This window comes from Sciurus vulgaris (assembly GCF_902686455.1).
Source record: "Sciurus vulgaris genome assembly, chromosome: 1".
NCBI classification, from domain to species: Eukaryota; Metazoa; Chordata; class Mammalia; order Rodentia; family Sciuridae; genus Sciurus; species Sciurus vulgaris.
The window spans coordinates 208,286,069-208,306,286 of NC_136461.1; the positions used below are offsets into that span (position 1 = coordinate 208,286,069).

Here is a 20,218-nt window from a genome sequence, read left to right on the forward strand (position 1 = left end):
TGTCACCTCCAGCAACAAATCCGGCTCCCAGCAAATTGGCACTCTGGGAGCCCGGCGCCTCACGCACACGCATTCGCACATGGAGAGGGGTCTGTCAAAGCCTCCCGGCACTTACTTTTGCATGTGTAATTATGATGATGATTTTATTCCTCAAAATAACAACCAAAAAGAAATGGGGGGAAAGAAGCCTTCTTTGTGGGGCTCCAGATTTTCCAGGAACAGTGGGCAGAAGCCACTGCACAAGACGGCTGCTCAGCGGGTCTGTTTGCTCCCTGACCTGGACCAGTCGCACGGTCTCCTGGTCGCCGGGGAAGGTCATAGGCAGCCCTGCAAGGTGACTGAACTCCCACTCACCCTTTCGCCTTTGGATCCGGGTTCTCCGGGCTTGCCGGGGGCGCCCTGCAATGAGATCAGTGCACAACTGTCAAGCGCAGGCCACCTGGCTTCTCTGCCTTTCTTGGTTCTACCCAGCTCTGGGAGCTGAGGACGAGCCACTCTGGAAATGAAGGCCCCGGAGAGCTCCTCTCCAATCTGTCCCGACACTGGGCACCAGCCCACTTCCTCCTCTCTGCTCTCTTCTGCCTGCCCACCACTGACCGATGAGGGCACCGGCCTGGATGGACCCTCCCAGGGCCCCGCCATGAACTGGTCTTAGATGAGCTCTCCTCACCCACCAGCTCGGCTGCCATGGCTTCAGCAAATGTCTCCTGACCTCCACCTTCACCTTCCCTGCCTGTGCTGGGTCCCGCCCCTCTGTCCATGTCCACATAACTCACTGGCCCCGCCTCAGGCCTCCCCTCCAGAAAGCCTTCCCTACCCACTCCCCACCTAGAGAAGTGGCTTCCTTTCGCATCTCCACTGCCTACAGGAGGGTGGTCACCCTGGGAACAGGGATGCAGCCCTATGCCTCCCTCTCGGCCCCGCTCTGTGGAGCTATCCACTTGGAATGTCTCTTTTCTCCTTCTTTGTCTACAGCCCCTGTCATCTCCTCTGCAAAGCTTGGCTGATCCCTCTGGCCAGAGTCCATCCTCAGGCCTGGGTCACTGGCCTGCTAGTAACAACTAACTTTGTTTCTGCCCAGATGTGGGAGCAGAGGTGTGCTTGTATGCCTTCCCATGGGGCAGACCGTGGGCACAGCTGATTCCAATGCAAAGCAGGCAGATTCGATTTCTGTAACAGAAGGATGGAGCTCCAAAGGTCAAAGATGATCTAACAGGGGAGAGGAGGCTGGGAAAGGCACACTAGGCGGGTGGAAGAGGCAAGGCCAAGCCTGGGCCTGGGAGATGGGGAAGGCAGGGACATATTGTGAATGGTTCAGCAGAAGACAGGAGCTCACAGGAGAGACCAGGTGTGGTCAGATTGGGAAAGACCTTGGATGCATAACTTGCCTGAACTTTACTCCAAAAAGCAATAGGAAGCCAGACAGAATTCATGTAGGCAGCAGCCCTACTATGAGCACATGCAGCTAATGAATCCCTCAGAAATGGGAGCAGGGGGTGCTTCCTCTCCATCTCAATCAGATAGGCAGGAAGGAGCTGTGATTGGTCAGTGAGTAAGTGCCCAGTGAGTGGTCAGCCATGGCTGGACCAGGATCAAATCCTTCCCCAAAATGGAGCCAACTTCAAGGAGGTCCCAGTTACTGAAGTGTGACCCAAAGGCAGAGAGGGAAAGCAGCCCTGCTCTTTCAGGAGAGAGCACAGGCTTCGACCTGGACATGCTGATTTGCACACTCTGCTCTCTGCATTTGTCCCTCCCCCATCTCTCCGCAGACACTTCAGTGCCCACTCTGTGCTGGGCTCCTGGCTACAGCAGAGCAGAACAGGTGCTCAGGCAGCCCCTGGTGGATCACTGGCTTTGTCCCTGGGGACCAGGGGACATCCACATGGGAAGAAGGGACAGCAGGGGTGCAGGCTTTCTGAAAAGAGAGCCCTGGGGAAGACATTTGGCATTTCTAGGACCCAAAGGCCAGAGTGACTGGAGTTTAGAGGGGAGAACATCAGGCAGGGGTTGCAGCTTCCTGGACTTCATTTGGGGTGCAGGGAGACGACAGGGCCGAGAGGTGACCTGAGCAGTGGCCTCAGGGGCTTCTGTCCCACAGATTTTTGGCTGCAGTGTGAACAGGACAGTGGGGAACAAGGTGTCATTGAGGAAACCTTTAGGTCCCCACATGGCTCAGGTGAGAGGGGATGCAGGTCAGATGAGAGTCCAGGTGGAAGTGATGGACAGAACTGGACAGAACTAAGCACTCGGAAGTCTGAGTTGGCAGGGCTTGTCGACGGGGGTGCTGAGGGGCAGATCAGGGGACGCTCTCATCAGCTGGTGTCACAACTTGTAGGGTTTGTGCAAATTCAAACACGTGTCCCTCTTCATAAAGCATTTGTGATTTAACACAATGACAACCGAGCATCAAAGGGGCTCTTCCAAGCTCAGAGCCCTGGAGACCACACGGGCTGCCCACCCAGGACGCCAGGCCTGTGGCCCCCACAGGAAGAGCTACCAGTGGGGTAGGGTTGTGACACTTGCCTCTTTGCCTGGCACTCCTTTCTCTCCTGGTTCTCCCTATAAAACAGAACAAAGTGTCAGCTGGCCCTGCAGCATCAGCAAATAGAAAAAATATGATGGTCCTCAAAGCAGATAAAGTCACTCGAGTCACGTTCCAGCAAAGACCACAACCAGCAGTTCCCCTGGCCGAGGTAATCCATCATCCCATGCAGAGAAAGGCAAAAATATTGTCCCCAGTAGAGGGGGAGCCTGCAGATCTGGGTGCCTTGGCCTCAGGTGCTTCTGTCCCACAGGAGGCCTCCAGGATGCCGGTGTCACGCATGGTCCGCTTGTGGGAGGAGGCCCCACAAGAAGCAGGCTCGGTCTGTGAAATAAGATGCCACGGGCTCCTCGCGCACATCTCGGCTCCTCTACTCTCGGCTCTGGGACCCGGGAAGCCCCTTACAACCTCCTTAAGTTCCCTGTGCCTCAGTTTCTTCCTCTGTAAAATGCGAAGAGTAGCTACACCTGCCTCATAGGGCACCATGAGATTTAAACACATTAGTATTTGTAGAGTGCTCAGGACAGTGGCAGGCACATGTACGGGTTGGACAAATGAGTCCACAGCTTCGTGACTGAGGAACAATTGTTATGAAGAGTGCACACCCACTGCTCAGCAGCAGCCAGACTGTCAACACCGGGATGGAAAGGGGCGGCTGCGTGGGTGCATTCAAGTAAAGATCAGTGGGCAGCGCAGGAGAGCCCGGGCAGCAGGGTAGCAGGCAGTGACAGAGGGAACAATCCAGAAGGGGTGGGCTGACTGTGGGGAACCTGGGGGGTGGACAGGAACGTGGAGAAGTTTTCCTCTCTGGCACGTCACACACAGCCCCGATTCCCGGTCAGCAGTCCCAGGTGTGGGCCAGAGCACGCAGAAGGCGTCAGAGGCCATATGTGGAATTGCCTGAGAGCCTACTGTCCCTTTCCCCAGCAACCCGGCCAGGGTCACCCAGCAGCTCCTCCGCCATCAGCTCAGGGGACCCAAACTCAAGCACCAACTGGGCCTGAATGTACCACATGGCGTTCAATAAACTGCTATGTGTTCTGACCCTGAAGCCCAAACTTGCTCATCTTCAGAACGATTTCTACCTCACCACACACACCAACACTATCGTCATCTGTGTTTATGGAGCACCCACAATGCACCAGGTACCACTGCAATCCCTTGACGTGGATCATCTTGTTCACTCCTCAGAGCCAGCAATGCTGTTAGGCGCCTCTGAGCGATGGAGCAGCCAAGGCCCTGAGAGATCAGGACACTGTCTAAGGCCTCTCCCTTAGGGAATGGGGATCCCGCACAGGGGTGGCCCCTGAGCCCCTGTGGTTTCCTCAATCAGGATGCACTTTGACCCCACACTGTATTATCACGACCTGAGCAAATGGGCCCAAGGACACAGGAGGTGACAGGGATAGTTCTGAATGTCCCTGAACGTCACACCTGAAGCCAGACATCCTGGGCTGGGTTGTAGTTCTCTGCTTACCGGAGGCCCCCGGGGACCCAGGAAGCCAGGAAGTCCAGGGCTGCCGTTTTCTCCTTTGTTCCCCTTCTGGCCCTGCAAAAGAAAAACAGGATTAATCTCCAAGGTGACCTACCAACTCAAGTGGATTCAGAAGCCTTGAGACCACTCCAGATGCCAAAGGTCTGGGGCAGCCCTAAGATGGAATACAAGCCCCCTTTCCCGCAATGGAGAAGGGGTCAGGGAGAGACATGGGCCATGGGGTGGGCAGAAGAGAAGACAAGGCCTCAGACACCACTGACAGCCTTCCTATTCCAAACAGCAAACACAAAGTGGGGCAAAAATGCCCAGCTGTGTGTGGTCCCTAAGGGTGTCCTCCAGTGAGGTGGGGCCCTTTTGTCCAGGAGGATGCTAAGCCTCATGGTTTAGTAGGCTTAGTCTTCCTGAATCTCCCAACCTCAACTTTCCTGGGAAGCCCCACATGTGGGCTGGCTCCTCCGGGCCAGATCTGGAAGGGTGGATCCAGCCCTATGGCCCATTCCTGCCCATCTGCTGTCTCACCAGTAGCAAGCCCTACCACAGGGCAGCTGACAGAGGAGGCAGACTCCTTTAGCACAACTGGCCCTGGTCTGGCAGGGTATGGCCTCCACCAGGGTGACAGAAAGCCTAGTTTCCTGGGCCTGTGGCCCTGGCTTTCACAGCACCAGCAGTCGGCCGGCCAGGACGGGCGAGCTCACTGCCCTGGCAGTTGCTGCTCGCTCAACACGCATGCAGGTGGCTCCTGGACAGGACTGCCAATTTTAGCAAAATAAAAGTTCAAGAAGGCTGGGCTGGGAGGAGCCAGTATCAGGCTTCGACTTACCCAACCTTAGATCCTATCAAAGAGCATCTCCCCACATCCCCCATCAACCAGGCAGAACCTGAGATCTGAATCCTCTAATCAGTGACCTGGACTCTGCTGATTACCCATGCCAGCCTCTCTCCCCTACCTTCCCACTGGTCCAATCTGCTCTGCCCAGCGCCATCTGCAAGCTACACGCTTACCCTGTCATCTGAGGTGGTCGGGGCTGCTTAGCAGGACACTGCCCTTCCACTCTTAAAACCCCAAACACCCACCTACAACCACATGGCACCTTGTGTTTAGTAGGTGTAGATGCCTGTGGTTGTAGACAACAGGGAACCAGGTACAAAATCGCACGTGCTTTAAACCATGAAGGAGACCCTCCAGCTTCTGGACCTTCAACCACTCAGACCCACAGTCCCACCGATGCTTCCAAGGACAGAACCAGACAATGGACATGAGCCACACCCCTCTCAGAACCTGACCGTGCCATCAGGTGGCAGCAGCAGAGTACTCACTGGGCTTCCTGGGCGACCAGGGTCTCCTGGAGAGCCTGGGGATCCACTGTTACCCTGGTGGAAGAAGCAGAAGTAATTATCCTTCAGGACTGTCCGCCAGAGCATCACAGAGCAGGACGGCCGAGCAAAGTGATGGATGCGGAAGACCAGGCTTCACACAGACTCTGTCGCCTGGGCCGGTGTGGCTCTCAGTAAACCACTTCTTTTCTCAGGGGGTATTTTTCAACTTGTAAAAGGAGCTCGTAATATTTAATTCATAACACTGTGGAATTAACGAGGCTGTGGCCTGGTGATTGGTGTGCGCAGCGCAGGCAGAGTGAACATCATGACCTCATTCATTCATCGATCCGTTAACTCAGAGGCTGCGTTAAGAAGCAAACGAACCCGGCTCGAAACCACCGCTCCTATGGCCCATGAGCACGTCCCTATCTCATTTCACACCCCATATGCCCATTTAACAGATGCAGATGCTGAGGCTGGGAGAGGAAGCGGGACCGGCAGGAGTCCTGCAACTGTGGAACGGAAGGTCCAAGCCTCCGGATCCCGGGTCTGACTCACGAGTCTAACACCCGCTAAGTTGATGGGGTTTTGTGCACATCTGTAGCTTTGACAAATATGTTTAACCAATAAAATTCTGGACAGAATAAAAACCAGAAAGCTTCAGAATGCTTCTAGCTAGCACCTTTCAGGCTCAGAGGAATTCCTTCTAACCCTCAGCTGCACAGCTCCGCTTCCCAGGCTGAGCCGGCCGTTCCTCTGCCCTGCAGCTTCCCCTCCAGTTTCCCTCCACTCCCGGTCAGTTCCTGCGGAGGCTCTACCTCCTGGCTCTCCTCCCTGCCATGAGCAACCCAAGGCAGAGGCTGGGTCTTGTCACGCATGTTCCAGGCATCTAGTGCAGCGCCAGACACAGCTCTCTGCTAAGTGAACGGACCAAGAACATGGCAACCATTCTCCGCCACCCGTCAATCACACGGTGCCAATGTCCCATCCCTGGTGCCACTGTAGAATTTAAAGAACGCAAATGTTTTCAGTCTGCACACTTGTTCACAATCACCATGACTATAAATGGAGTCAATCCATAGATACGGTCAAGTCCTGCTTAACAACATTTTGCATAATGACAGATTTCACCTATGACATTAGTCCCACAGGATTATGATGGAAATGTGACTGCTGCCCGGTGACACCGTAGCCATCATCATGCCGCAGTGCAGAGAAGCGCTGCAGTTAGTCACTAAGCATGATGATAACAAATGGTTGCTACTGGCCCGAGAACCTACTGGAATGTGCTCTTTATCTTTAAAAATACTCCTTCTGCGTATGAAAAGTCTTACAATGAAGTAGCATGCCACATTCCACCAGGAGTCCTCGAACAGCTCACGTTTCCCACGGCTCTTGATCACACACCCCTAGGCACTTAGTATCTACTTTCTACCTCCGTCTCCCTCACTCTTCCAGGCTCCTTTTAGATAAGAAATCTCTTGCCATGGTGCACAGACAGGCAAGGATCATGTCCAACATGTCCACCAGCATAGGGAGCACTACCAGGGAATGGACCCCTCGAAATCCATGTGCTGCCCAGGACCCTCAGAACGTGACCTTATCTGGAGCAGGGTCAAGGTCGATGTAGGTGGGTAACATGAGTTCATATCTTCACAGGGTGAGTCCCACCGGATATGGTGGGTGGCCTTATGAAAGAAATATTTGCAGACAGACAGGGAGAACATCGTTCAGAGGCAGAGGCAGAGCCTGGGTGATACATACACAAGCCAAGGAACACCAAGGAGGCCAGCAAACCCCAAGAAGCTACTGCAGATATGTGGTGGCGTCCCCTCAGAAGGAACAAGCCTGCTCATACCTTGATCTCAGACTTCTGCAATGCTTCCTTGTCAAGCCACTCAATTCACAGTACTTTGTTGTAGCAGCACCAGTATACTCGTGTGTGACGTAAGAATGGCCCAAAGCTAGAGAGGCTGGGGAAGGTACTACAGGTCCTGCTGGGCCAGGTGGCACTGTACGCGTGTGGTCCAGGCAAAGCTCCTGGTGTGTGGGAGGCCCCAGGGGCAATGGCTGCTCCCCACCTGCTGTAACTTATAGCCATTTCTTAACACCGCGTATGACTGTGCCAGCGTGAAAGAGCCAAACGTCACCATGGCAACATTGCTGCCAAAACATGCAGGATGTGAGCAAATTAGCCTCAAAGCAAAACTCACCGGTGGGCCTCTTGGCCCTTGGGGACCCTGTGGCCCTGCAGGTCCAGCATCACCCTGGAAAGAAAAAGAGGGGGTCACATCATCACAGAGTCACTGTGTAGAGATGAGGACGTGCCATTTCATATATGCAGCAAACTTCACCAAAAGACTCAGGAGGACCAACAGTGAACAGATGCCCTTCATGGATGGCCACCTCTTCCAGATGTAGACAAACTCACTTCACACAGATGTGGAAATGCTCGCTGGCTCTGCCATCTGCATTGGTGCATTGATTTACCTACTCAGACATATTTCATATGGTCCCCCAGTAATTTTAGGTGGCCCCATCTTGAACCAAGAGAAGAACGGAGAAGACAAGCTCTCCTGGAGTTCTTCTCCAGACTCACTAGCTAGCAACCTGGAACCATCATGCCCCCACCATGGCAGGGAGAGTGCCAGCCACATGCACAGCATCTGCCAGTTTGCAAAGGTCGGAGATGTAGGCTTCCAAGTGGCCCTATGGCCTGGCAATCCCATCCATGTTATGGACGACAACATAAAGGCTTGGACGTGCACCTACACATGCCTTCTGGAAGATGGATTTTTTTTTTTTTTTTAATTAAAAGAGCCAGAGAGCTGAAATGGGGGAAGAAAGAAGTTCCCCATCACCTGGCACCAGGTTGTGTCCCAGCACCATGCTACTGCTGTGCAAGCTAAACTCAATCCCTTGCCTGCCTGGGCTCCTTCTATTGCCTTTTCTATAAGCAGGACTGGAGGTGTGCTGTGCTTCAGCTGCATGGGGCTCTGCACCCTGGACTGGGTTTATAATTGCTAAGGAAAGACATGGGGACTACAGGGGATCTCTCCTAAACTCCCTTCTAGCTCCTTCATCTCTCAACAGCAGAGCAGCCAAAGAGCCAATGTGCTTCACATGATCAACTGTCCCTGGGAAGACTACCTCCCCAGGTTCAAGGCTGGTCCTGAAGGATGCATAAGGTGGACAGGTGGCCACTTGGGACCTCAGAACCAACTACCCACACTTTTTTTTAATTGTAAACAAATGAGATACATGTTGTTTCTCTGTTTGTACATGGAGTCAAGGCATACCATTTGTGTGATCATAAATTTACATAGGGTAATGTTGTTTGATTCATTCTGTTATTTTTTCCTCCCCCCACCCCTCCCACCCCTCTTTTCCCTCTATACAGACCTTCCTTCCCCCATTCTTGCCCCCCTCCCTAACCCTAACCCTAACCCTAACCCTAACCCCTCCCACCCCCCATTATGTGTCATCATCCACTTATTAGCGAGATCACTCGTCCTTTGGTTTTTTGAGATTGCCCACACTTTGGACCAGGCACCCAGTGCCAGGAGGTCAAGCTGTGTCCTCACATGTCAGATGGCCCTACAGGATGCCCTGTACCACATGTGGCCAGTTCTTAGGGGTGGGGTGGGGAATCCTGAACTGACAGGTGTGGCTCCAGCAGGCTCCTCCTGTCTCTGATGCACTGTGTGACCGTGTCCTTAACCTCCCTGGATCTCAGGTCTCTTCATCTGTGCAGCTCACATAAAGCCCTACCTGCCCTGCCCAGATTGCACAACAGAAGAAAAGCAGGCAGGACAGCAGTAGCAGCAGCGGTGGAGAGAAGATGGGGATTACTCTGAGCATGGGAAGCAGAGGTGTTGAAGGAATGACTCAGGGCACCCTGAGGTGCCTCTCCGGTCCAAGCTGGATCCAGTGAGCCCGTTTGGTACCAACAGACACAAGGTGAACAATCCAGAAAAGCCTCCTATCCATGGTAGGGCATGGGCACCTCCAGGAGGCTGCAGTCCCACTCTCTGCTGGGCCAGCCATCTGTGTGCTGTCCCTTGTGTCTTCCCAGGGCTGTCACCAGGCCCTGGGAGACAAGTATCCTTTCCTTGGTCCCCATGCCCACGGGCCACTCCAGGCTCCACAGCACCCCTACTCACATCTTTCCCTGGTGCTCCTTCCCGGCCGGGGGGACCTGTGGCACCAGGCTCTCCCTAGAAATGAAAATCCACTGTTAGGCACTGATGCTTCAGCTTCAGGTTGCCTCATCAACGGGCATCTGCAGACCCAGGAGAGATGCAGAGATGCAGGTGACTGTCCATCTGGAAAGTCCTGGCAGGACAGGGTGTCTCTGCATGCAGAACCCTGTCCCTGAACCAGTATCCATATCACCCAAGGCCATTGGCAAGTGCCTGGGGCCATATATGTCTCCTCAGTCCTCAGGCAGGAAGGAACAGCTTGAGTCAGACGATCCCCTTCCACTCCTCTTCCTTCACTGCCGAACAATTAGCTTTTCTCCCCGTGGCTTTCTCCTGGCTATCTACAATGCAGGGGACCTAACCATTGATCCCAGAGGTCACTTCTGTTTGGGCATTTGGAAGAGAAAGAAGGATTTGAAGGATAAGAAAACAGGCTCTGGAGGCTTCCCATCTGGATAAAGTTGACGTGTTCCACACACAAGATCTGGACCCTGAGAAAATCACCCATGACCCCTGGGCCTCAGTTTCTCTCTCTGAAAAATAAGCCCGTTATCATAACCTGCCCCACAGGGCTCAGGAGTGCTGTGCACAGCCCAGATGATGGAAGCCAACCTGAGCCCAGGCTGCTTGGACTAGTTGGCCTATGTCACAGTCTGGCCTCCAGAAGAACCATCTAGAAGAATCTGTCCAAAAGAGGGGATGACACTGCCAACGGTGCCCAGTGTCCTTTCCCAGATCCCATGGTACTGCCCTGCCTATGGGCCCTGGAGTCCTCTCTCCAGGAATGTCGGCTCTGATTCACCTGGATAACCTCCAAGGACAGTCTCCACTCACCCGGGGACCAGGTGCTCCTGAATCACCAGTGTGTCCCTTGAAGCCCTGGAAGAAATAAAATGGAGTCATTCCACCTGTGAGCAGCCTGTGGGGTGGGAAGGTGGCACCCAGGGTGGGGGTCCAGGTGTCTGGAGCCCTGTTCTGTGCCAGGACCAGGGGAAAAGAAGGGGTCAGGAGCAGGGCAGGAGTGGCGGGTGGGAGAGGCAGGGATGCAAGGGAAGCAGGGAGGCCCCTCATGGGTCCCACCAGGCATTGTGCCACGTCAATCTTGTGCACTCTCATCTCACGGTCACCAAGTCCTGCAGGATGGGATTTACTTTCCCATTTCATAGACAAAGGAACTTGAGGCTCAGGCCTGCCTTTCACACAGACAGGTGGTGGCCCTCATATTCCACTCAGGTCTGTCTGAGCGCAGAGAGAACTGCTGAATTTCCACACTCAACCCACAAGGGGGTCTGTGGCCAGTGCCATTTTTGAGACCAAGATAGTTGTCACCTGGCTGCCTCTACCAGGTTCTTCCTTGGCTTATCTCCTGATTCCATCTCCTAATCTCAAAAACAAAGGAAGACCCTGCCGGGGAGCTCAGAACCCTGGGCAAGGCCATTTGAAGAGAACTCCAACCCAAGAGACCTCCGTGAAGACCCTGTGGTCACAACCTGCAACCTTGCTTCTCACTGATGAGAACCACCAAAGTGGTTGATAAGAGCATGTGACATTGGTTGACTCTAGGACGAGGCTCTGGCTCTGCAGGACATGTCAGGGCAGCAGGGAGAGGGAGTCGGGGTGTGCCAATCCTAACCCTGAGCTGACTGGCTCCAGCATTTCTTCCCTCCCCTCTGAGCCTTGGGCTTGTAACAGGGGAGACTGGTCTTGTCCTGTGAGGTTGTGGTGAGGATTCACCAAGGGGACACAGGACTGAAGCCTGGTGAGCAGTCAGGACCTGGCAGGGACTGAGGAGGAAGTGGAGGAAGTAAAGTCAGAGGGAGAAGAGGAGGGGAGGAAGCTGCCTCAGATCCGGATCAGCTGAACCATGGCTCCCGCCTTGGAGCTGTGGGATCTGGGGGGCTTCACTTCTCTCCAGTGGGGCTCTGTTCTGATGCCAACAAAACAAGGCAAGCGCCTATTCTGTCTTATCCAGTTGCCAGGAGGACAGTGTTCAAAAGGGCAGGCAAATGCCCAGGTCCCCGCGTGGTCCTCAGGAACACTGAGTCCCAGCACCAGCCATGGAGGCAGGGACTCTGCCACGCTCTTCTCCACGTGCCCTGGCAGCCAGAGCTTCTGTCATCCATGTGGACCTCCAACCTGTGTCCTCTCCTTACAACTCCCAGGGCAGGGATGGGTCCTGTGCCCCTCTCTCCCAGGAACAGGGAACCATCTTTGAAAACTTACCATTCTTCATGAGAATTGTCCTTAACTTATAGGGGTTGTACTGTGTGCTCCATGGTAAACAGTCATTTATTAAACTTAAAATATGCCTTTAGAAAGGATATGATGGGATCATCAATTTAAAGTATGTTAGGGAAAAAAAATCGATCACTAATTCTGTGTTTTAATCCCCATGGGAACAGTGTCCCTCATTCTCAGTTTCCTTCTGGTGCAGTCGGGTGAAGAGCAGGAAGATTTTGGAAACAGGAAAATTGATTTTTGTGTTTTATTTCCTCCTTATTGAATACTAGCCAGATGATTTATTGATTTAAAAAAAAACAACATTAAGGAAACAAATAGCATTTTGATCTGCCACTTCTTGTCAGATTATTGGGTTTTAGAATTTTCATTAAACAACATATTTTTTCAAAAACAATTTAAGGAATTGTGTAAATAATTTTGAAATTATGAAGAGACAATGCATTTACAAAAAATTTCCTAAAAGACACGAGTTCATTTTTTGTAGGAAAATTGTATATTTTTATATGTGTGATTGCTAGATAGCTAGATATAGATTTAAATATATCAATGTTGCAATTCATGTATCAAAAAGATTGGAAAACATATACTGAACATTAACCGAGCTTTTCCTCTGTTTTGCAGAACTAGAAGTAACTCTGTTTTCTTCTCTATACCATTCTTTTTCTTATTAATAATTATCAGAATGATTGTTATGCAATTAGAGTGGATTTCTTTCATAGCTGGAAAAAACTAGGTATGGAAAGTATTCAAAACTAAAATTAAGACTCATGTGTAGGTTCTATCATCCAGAGAAAAGCCCATGCAAATTATAATAAGGAAGGTAAAAGGTAAGAACAAAGAAAACGAGGAACCGCAGCCATGGCTGAGACTCTGAATATCAGTTTCACAGCTATGGTATGGAAGCAGCAGAACTGATCAGCAGGATCACTGCTGTCCTGGAGAGGAGAAGCTCCAGATCCCCAGGGCCACGTGGCCCCTGACAGCCCTGCCCGTGGGGACGTGAGTGAGCCTGACAGGCTCTCTCTACCTTGGACCACTTACAGGCGGGCCTCGGGAACCCTCTGCTCCTGGTAGACCTGGCTCTCCGGCTTTGCCCTGGAGGGAAGAAGGAAAGAAGAGATTGAGAATGCAGTTCCCTTCTTGGCTGCTCCCCTTGCCATCACTGTGTTTCCTCAAGCTGCCCACTTGCTGCCAGCCCGGGGCCCTGGTGTTCTGGGCCGTCTTCACCCACACCAGTGTCCACTGGGAATCCAGGTCCGTCATGTTCCCGACTGCCCTGGGATGCTGCTGTTGACACAGATTACAAGTCAGTCTCTTGCACTGTGCAAAGGGCTCTACCTGACAAGAAATTATATGGCCGTCTTGGGTATAAGTGACTGTGCTCACAAAAGCACTCAAGCAGCGACTAACGGCTCTACTTCTCCAGTGGTAACACCAAGGATGAGAAGTTGTGTTTTTACTGAGCTTCTAAAGGGCAAAGCCAGGCAGAATCCCAGCTCCACGCCACACCCAGGCGGTGCTCTTCCCTGCCAGCAGCAGCACCCACTCGCAGGGAGGCCTGGGATCTACAAGCCTTCTCCCACCCAGCTTCTCCAACACAAGAAGCTATGAGGGAAGTGTTGCTTTTTTTAAAGTTCTTTACTTCCCATAGCTTGGCATTGCCCTGGGCAGAACCAAGGCACCAAAAAAAAAAAAAAAAAAAAAAAATAGAAAGAAAGATAAAGGAATGCCAGTAAGGGGCCCTGGGGAGGCTCAGGTCCACATGGAGTGACAAAGGTGGTAAGGAAGAGGCGGTGGCTTAAAGGGCAGCACTCCAGGCCTTCCATCCCTGCACCCAGGGGCAGAGGCATCTGCAACCTTGGTGCACCTCATTTCACAGGTTGTGAGCCTCGAGCATAACATGGGGCCCTCTGTGGGGGTCACAAAAGGGTTAAAGGAAGATGTCAGGGAGAAGGCTGGAGCTCGAAGCTCTGACGTCTTCCAATCCTGGCCGTGTGTCATTTCTCTTCCTGGATCTGTTGTGCAGTTGTGAATTCGGGACAATCATCCCTTGTAAGTCTTTGTAATTGAGAGTGCCCAGGCCTAGCATGGATGGCACCATAGCCAAGTGTGATGGCCCAAGTCACCAGCAGAAAACTGATTGCCAGTCAGCTGCCACCAAGGGTTGTCCACACGCCAGGCACAACTAGGGTGCTTTACACCATGATGTCGATGGCACCTCACTGCAACCCAGTGAGGGGCACATTCTTGTTATCCCTCAGGCAAAACACCAGGGCACAGAGAGGTTGTCATCTGCTCAAGGACACATAACTGGGTTCTAATTGAGATATTTTGTTACCAGGGACTCTGCACTTAATCCTATATAATACTCAATGCCCAAATATGTCTTAATTTAAAAATTACACTATCCATCCATCTATTCATTGTCTGTTTACCCATCTGTGTCCCCCACATAAGAATTGGATAAATAGGCCAACATGAAGAGGGACCATCTCTGACCTGTAGTGAGTGCTGTCACCTCCAAGCCACTTGCCTGGGCTCACCCAGGAGGGTACCTGCCACTGCCACAGCTCCTACACCTAAAGGGCATCTGCAGAAGGAGCTCATTCTCTGCCCCAGGGCCGCCTGGCTTCACGGTGTGGAAAGCCCATGCACAGGAGTCGGTGTCTCCAAGAGCACCCTCCCTTACGACAGGTTGGCACCTGGGGGGTGAGTAGTCCAGCCACCATCCTGCCCCAGGGAGAGTGAGGGAGGCCATTGCAGGAGTGTTCCCTCTCCCTGTTCCTTTCTCTGAGTGCCTCCCGGGAGCCCTCCCTGAATATCCAGCCTACATCCACATCTCTGTCTTGATTTCGTAGGGTCCCCAGATTCTATCCATCCTGTGCCGAATTCCTCCCAAGCAGCTCAGGGCAATGACACATCATGAAGTCCCAGGATGAACCCATGGGAGAACTCTGAAATGGATAGCTGGCCCTGCCTGGTCCAGGAGAACCAGGCCTGTCTCCTGCATGAGTCGCTGGCCACAGGACAAGCTCAGCTGCATCCCTGCATGCACCACCACCCAGCAACTGCTTTCTCCCCCAGCGGGCACTGGGCTGGACGGCGGCCTCCATGGCTCTGCGGCAGCCATTCATTTTGCTGTGGAAAGCTCTTTCTTTTCCTCTCAGTGGTGAATTCTGGCTTCTGCATCTGGCAAACTGTAAAATGACAAAGGAAGTGCTTCCGGCAAGTTGCATAAGATCAGAATGAGTCATAATAGTTTACAACCAAAGAAATTAAATGGAGCACGCGGCTTGCTGTAGGGACTTTTGTGTATTTCACATCAGTCTCTGAAGACTCCGCAGCTCCCACCCCACCAGGAGTTAAAGCAGGGCAGCTGCAAAATGTAACTCACAAAATAATTATCAGAGAAGCACAGCTTTGCCACCTCATCCAATCCTCCAGCCACTCTGGCAAGTTGGCATATTATCCTCATTCTACATGGAAAGACTCTGAAGCTCCGAGGTGCTGTCTGACCTGCTCTGGGTCACACAGCCTGTCAGAGGAGAGCGGCATCCTAAGTGCTCAGTTAGTGTCATTGTTGTGGTTGCTGTAATTCTGGCATAAAAGATGTTAACTCAATCATTTTATTTAAAATATAATCTTATCAATAAGTAATGTGTGCTCATGTTTTCAAAAATTAAAATGATAACAATGAAGCAAAGCAGCCTGGAGTCACAGTGGCCTTCCTGCCCACGGCTTCTGCTCAGAACCACCATCCTGTGGATGTGATCCACCTTAACCATCGTCCTGTGGATGTGATCCACCTTAATCATCATCCTTTGGGTGCGACCCACCTTAACCACTGTCCTGTGGATGCAATCCACCTTAACCACTGTCCTGTGGATGTGATCCACCTTAACCATCATCCTGTGGGTGTGATCCACCTTAATCACTGTCCTGTGGATGCGATCCACCTTAACCATTGTCCTGTGGATGTGATCCACCTTAACCACTGTCCTGTGGACGTGATCCACCTTTCACTGGATCACATGGGATCTCAGAGCTCCTTCCTGTAAAAACTAGAAAATTACCCATGTACTTGGTTTCATTTGCACAACAGAACAGACCCTGCCCTGCACCTCTGCCCTCTCCTGTAACTTGCAGCAAACCCTCCTCACCCAGAGAAAGCCCACTACCCTTCAAGCAGCTGCTGGTGTCTTAGGGGATGCATCGCCATTTAGCCAGGCCCCTGGGGCCGGCGTCTGGAGGACCTGCTGACGTCCAGCTTCAGCCTCCCGTCCAGGTGTGGGATTTGTTTGTCTTGCTCATTTGTGGTGCCGGGATCTAACCCAGGGCCAGGGGCTCATGGATGCTGAGCAAATGCTCCACCACTGAGCCACACCCCAGGCCCAGCCATGAAGACAAAAGTCTGCTAGAACCCACACAGGCCTTGTCATCACAGAGCCCAGACCCCAGGCAGGGGAGACCACCAAGCTCGGGGAGGCTGCCTCTGAGTTCACAGATAAGGGTCTTTAGAAATCCCAGCACACTCCCAACCAACAGCTACACAGGCCACAGAGAAGGCCTCCCGAACACTCTGTCCTTCTCTTTGGATGTCTCTGAACAGAGGACAATAATAAAAAACGACAACAAGAGCTAGAGCCAACAAAGGGGGGTGGGGACAAGGGCCCAGCGCCTGGGCTGGCAGGCCGTGTGATAGTGTGTGTGGGCTTCCACTCCAGACCAGTTCGCCTGCCCAGGGTCCCCTCCCACATCAGCAGGCCCGAGGCCACAGGCAGTGAAACACAGAAGTAGGGAAGGTCCCTGTCCTGCTGCCAGGGCAGCACACAACTTCTGGCTGGTCACTCCATCTCCCTGAGACTCAGCTTCCTCAGCTGTGACCCAGGGAGCAGCGCTGACCTTGCAGAGCTGCTGGGAGAAGCATGGAGTTCGTGATCACTGGGCCTGGCTCCCAGAAGCCCTCAGCTCAGAGTGGCCACTCCCAAGACCCAGCGAGTCTGACACATGAACTGATAGGAAGAGTGAAGTCCCTTACTGGCTCTCCAGGGGGACCTGGCTTTCCATCTCTGCCCTGCTTGCCTTCTTCACCCTGTAAGAGAAACTCAAGCTGGTTACCAGGTCAAAGAAGGTCAGAGGGGATGGGACAAAGGATGCTGCTGCCATGGGGGCAGCTGCTGGGCATCTCCATGCGCGGAAAGGTCTGATTTCAGTTTCCTTCCCAACGCCCGATCTGCAGACCTCTGACTCGCGGCACCTGGCACATCCTGGAAAAGCAGCACATCATGCAGTAGTGTCACTCTTCTCACTTCCGATCTGATGAAGGCCCCACTGGGTGTGTCCATGGAATCAAACTCAGGACAACAGAGACCTCGTTGTTGGCCTCCAGAGTGGAACATGAGATGGGGTGGACAGAGCAGAGGAAGAAGAGGAGGACCTTGCATATCAAGCGGGGGAGCACTTAGCACAGCTCCCGTGACACTTGAACTCAGAGCGTGAAGGTGAGGGTGGGCTTGGGGTGTGGAAAGGCCACAGGCAGGTTGCATCTGCTCTTCATGCAGCCCAGCTACGACTCGCTCCCCTCAGTCAACCACATCCCAGAGCGGGCACAACATTCTTCATGTTTATCCCAAGAATGAGCAACTCTTCAGGGTCTCTGAAGATGGGAAGTTAATCCGTATGATGGTTATGACGACAGAGGACTGAGGGTCCAACCCTGGGCACCTGGATCTGGGTCTGTGAGAGAAAGAAGCAAGAGGAGGCAGAGGGGAACCAGAGTCCCACCCAGCAAGCTCAACCTGCTGGCAGCTACGAAGTGTGGAGCCCTGGGCAAGCTCTCGAGCTCTCACCTCCTGGTGCCATCTCCCCTGAGAGAGGCCAAACCTGCCCTGCAGAGGCACCAGGAGGCTGGCATCAGGCTTCCTTTCCTGGTAATGTGTTGCTGCTGCTGCGGCGGCCGCCCATGGAGGTGTGCACTCTTTGCACTGGTGCTTGAACCTCAGTGACTTGGCATAAGGTAGCCACTGTGGACATGATCAGAACATCTGGGCTGCTGGCCAGAAGCTCAATATGCAGCTGCCGCCCTTCATGGATGCTGCCCCTGGCCGAGTGTGTGAACACCAAGTCAACCAGTTCACGTCCTGGTCCTCTTTGCAATTGAAAGTCGAACCCCAGCACCATTCCTCCATGCATGGAAGTCACAGGAAAGGCGATCAAGAGAGCCATGCACAGAAAGGAAACCAGTGAAACAAGACGCAGCCTACCAAGGAGGCCAGCATACTCAGGCGGGGCAAGGGAGAACAGGGCAATGTGGGCAGCACGTGGCTCCGGAAGCAGAAACCTAAGAAAACGCAGAGGAGGGCCGAGTGCGGCCTGTGGGCCCATCTTAGAAATAACTGTGCCTTTCTGGGACAGAAGAGCTGCCCCTTGCTCACTGCTCCTGGGGATCCTGTGACTTCTTGGAGCCTCCGTCCTCCACCTTTACTAAGTAGGGATACACACACATGCTGCGTGGTGAGGACTTTATGCTGGGACTAAGTGAAGGGTGCTTCTTGCCCTGTGCCTGGCTCAGAGCTGGTCCCCAACAAATGGGCAGATGTGCTGTTTCACTTTGAGGAAGCTAATGTCAGGGTTCCGATGTCAGCAGCTTCACTGGGCCTCACCTCCTGTCAGCACCCTGCAGGAGCGGATGGAATTAGCAACTCTTAACTGCAGACGCCCCTGTGTTTCGAGACTGTGTGTTTTGCTGACACTTTTTTCCTGACGCCTGTCAACTTTACCTACATAACTGGAACTTGAGTACTAGAGTCACCACCCCCTGTGGAGCCCTGGGCTCCCCCTCATTGTCTGGCTGGGGCACTCACCGCCTGGTCTTCCACAGCCCCTGTGTGACCATCCATGAGGACAAGCATCGTGCTCTATGACAACAGTTTCTCCCCTTCTTGTTTGGCTTCTCCATGAAACCATAGGCTCTCAGAGGGCCGGGGCCTTGAATGCTAGCGTAGGTTGGCAATGCTGCCATTCATGTATTGCCATTCACCTTGTCCTTTACTCAGTCCAGATCTAGGAAGCACCGGCTTGGCTCAGTGATGGGGGAGGTGGGGAGAAGGCCGACAGGAAATCAGCGACATTCACAGTTGGTTCATACCGTAACTGCTGGGACGGCGATGTAGGAGTGGTCTTAGAGTCTGGCTCAAGTCCCCACCTAACCCTGCTGGGGAGTGTCAAGAGCACATATCAGGAGCAAATGATGCTTCATGGAGACCTTGGGGAGAGTGGGCACGTGGGCCCTTGGTGAAAGCCAGGTGCATTGGCATATGGCGAGTTCTGTGCACAGAGCCTGCAACAGGAGCAGGACGCACATGAAAGCCAGCACGCTCCTCATTTCCCAGGCAGGAGGCAGGGAAGAGCTACCTGGGAAGGAATGGCTTCCTGGAGGAACACAAAGTGGTCGAGAGTGGCTGTGTGGGGGTGGGGTGAGAAAGAGACAGAGCAGAATCAGGGTCCACTCATGAGAGGCCAGGGAGGCCACAGGGCCCATCCTGGCTTAACAGTGGCAATGTCAGCAGAAGGAGGCATGACATTATCAGATTTGCATCTGAAGGAAAGAAGAAAGCAAGGGAGGAAGAGGATGAGGGGGCAGATATTTGTATCATCACAAATAGTTAATGACACAAAGTGTTGTGTATGTGTGTGTGACAGAGAGAGAGAGAGAGAGAGAGAGAGAGAGAGAGAGAGAGAGAGCACTTGTGTGTGTGTTGTTGATGATGAACATAAAACAGTCACCTCTACAGTGGCTTCCTTTTTCTCCAGCACCCTAGAACTTTAATAACAAGGGATCAACACAAACCCCTACCAGAGATCTTCTCCCCTTAACTTTTCCATCACTAGAATTAAATCAATAAATATGTCTGAGCTACTATGACATACGAGGACACCAGTTTATTCTGACAGAGGATATACAACCCAGCATGTCATTTAGAAACGATGTGACTTGACAGATCCCTTAACCCCCAGGGTCCCAGGGCAGGAGGAGAGCTGCCGGTGATGCTCAGGAGCTGATTATCAGATCTTCAAGAAGGAAGGGCTCCAGAAAACAATCCATCATTCTCATTCTTCTTTAATTAATATTTGCTATGTACTCAACTCTGGGTGTAGACCCAAGACTGAACAAAAAGCTGAAGCAGTTGCAGCTCTCACAGAATCCCCACTACCATAATTAATAGCTACTCTTCTCTGTTATGTCCCTAAATCTAGCAAGCAAAAATCAAATGAATTAATTGATTAGATCCATGAATCACTCATCCCTCTATTCCACCAACAGCAATGTGATTCCCAGCTGGAACAGACATCCAGAAGAAAAGGGAGGGCCTTTCCTAGGCTTGGGGCAAATAAAGAAGCAATGCCTGTACTGAATGGGAG

General features: G+C 52.6%; 1 protein-coding gene across 1 annotated transcript in view; it reads right to left on the reverse strand.

The window, feature by feature from the left end:
- COL22A1 (collagen type XXII alpha 1 chain) overlaps window positions 1–20,218 on the reverse strand; it is a 241,998-nt gene that overhangs the window by 10,655 nt on the left and 211,125 nt on the right. The window contains exons 51-59 of the mRNA XM_079145252.1: window positions 16,836–16,889; window positions 12,839–12,892; window positions 10,391–10,435; window positions 9,518–9,571; window positions 7,568–7,621; window positions 5,355–5,408; window positions 4,020–4,091; window positions 2,524–2,559; window positions 355–399 (exon numbers count right to left, since the gene is read on the reverse strand). Coding sequence (XP_079001378.1) covers window positions 355–399; window positions 2,524–2,559; window positions 4,020–4,091; window positions 5,355–5,408; window positions 7,568–7,621; window positions 9,518–9,571; window positions 10,391–10,435; window positions 12,839–12,892; window positions 16,836–16,889 — 468 coding nt within the window. The remainder of the gene's footprint in view (window positions 1–354; window positions 400–2,523; window positions 2,560–4,019; window positions 4,092–5,354; window positions 5,409–7,567; window positions 7,622–9,517; window positions 9,572–10,390; window positions 10,436–12,838; window positions 12,893–16,835; window positions 16,890–20,218) is intronic.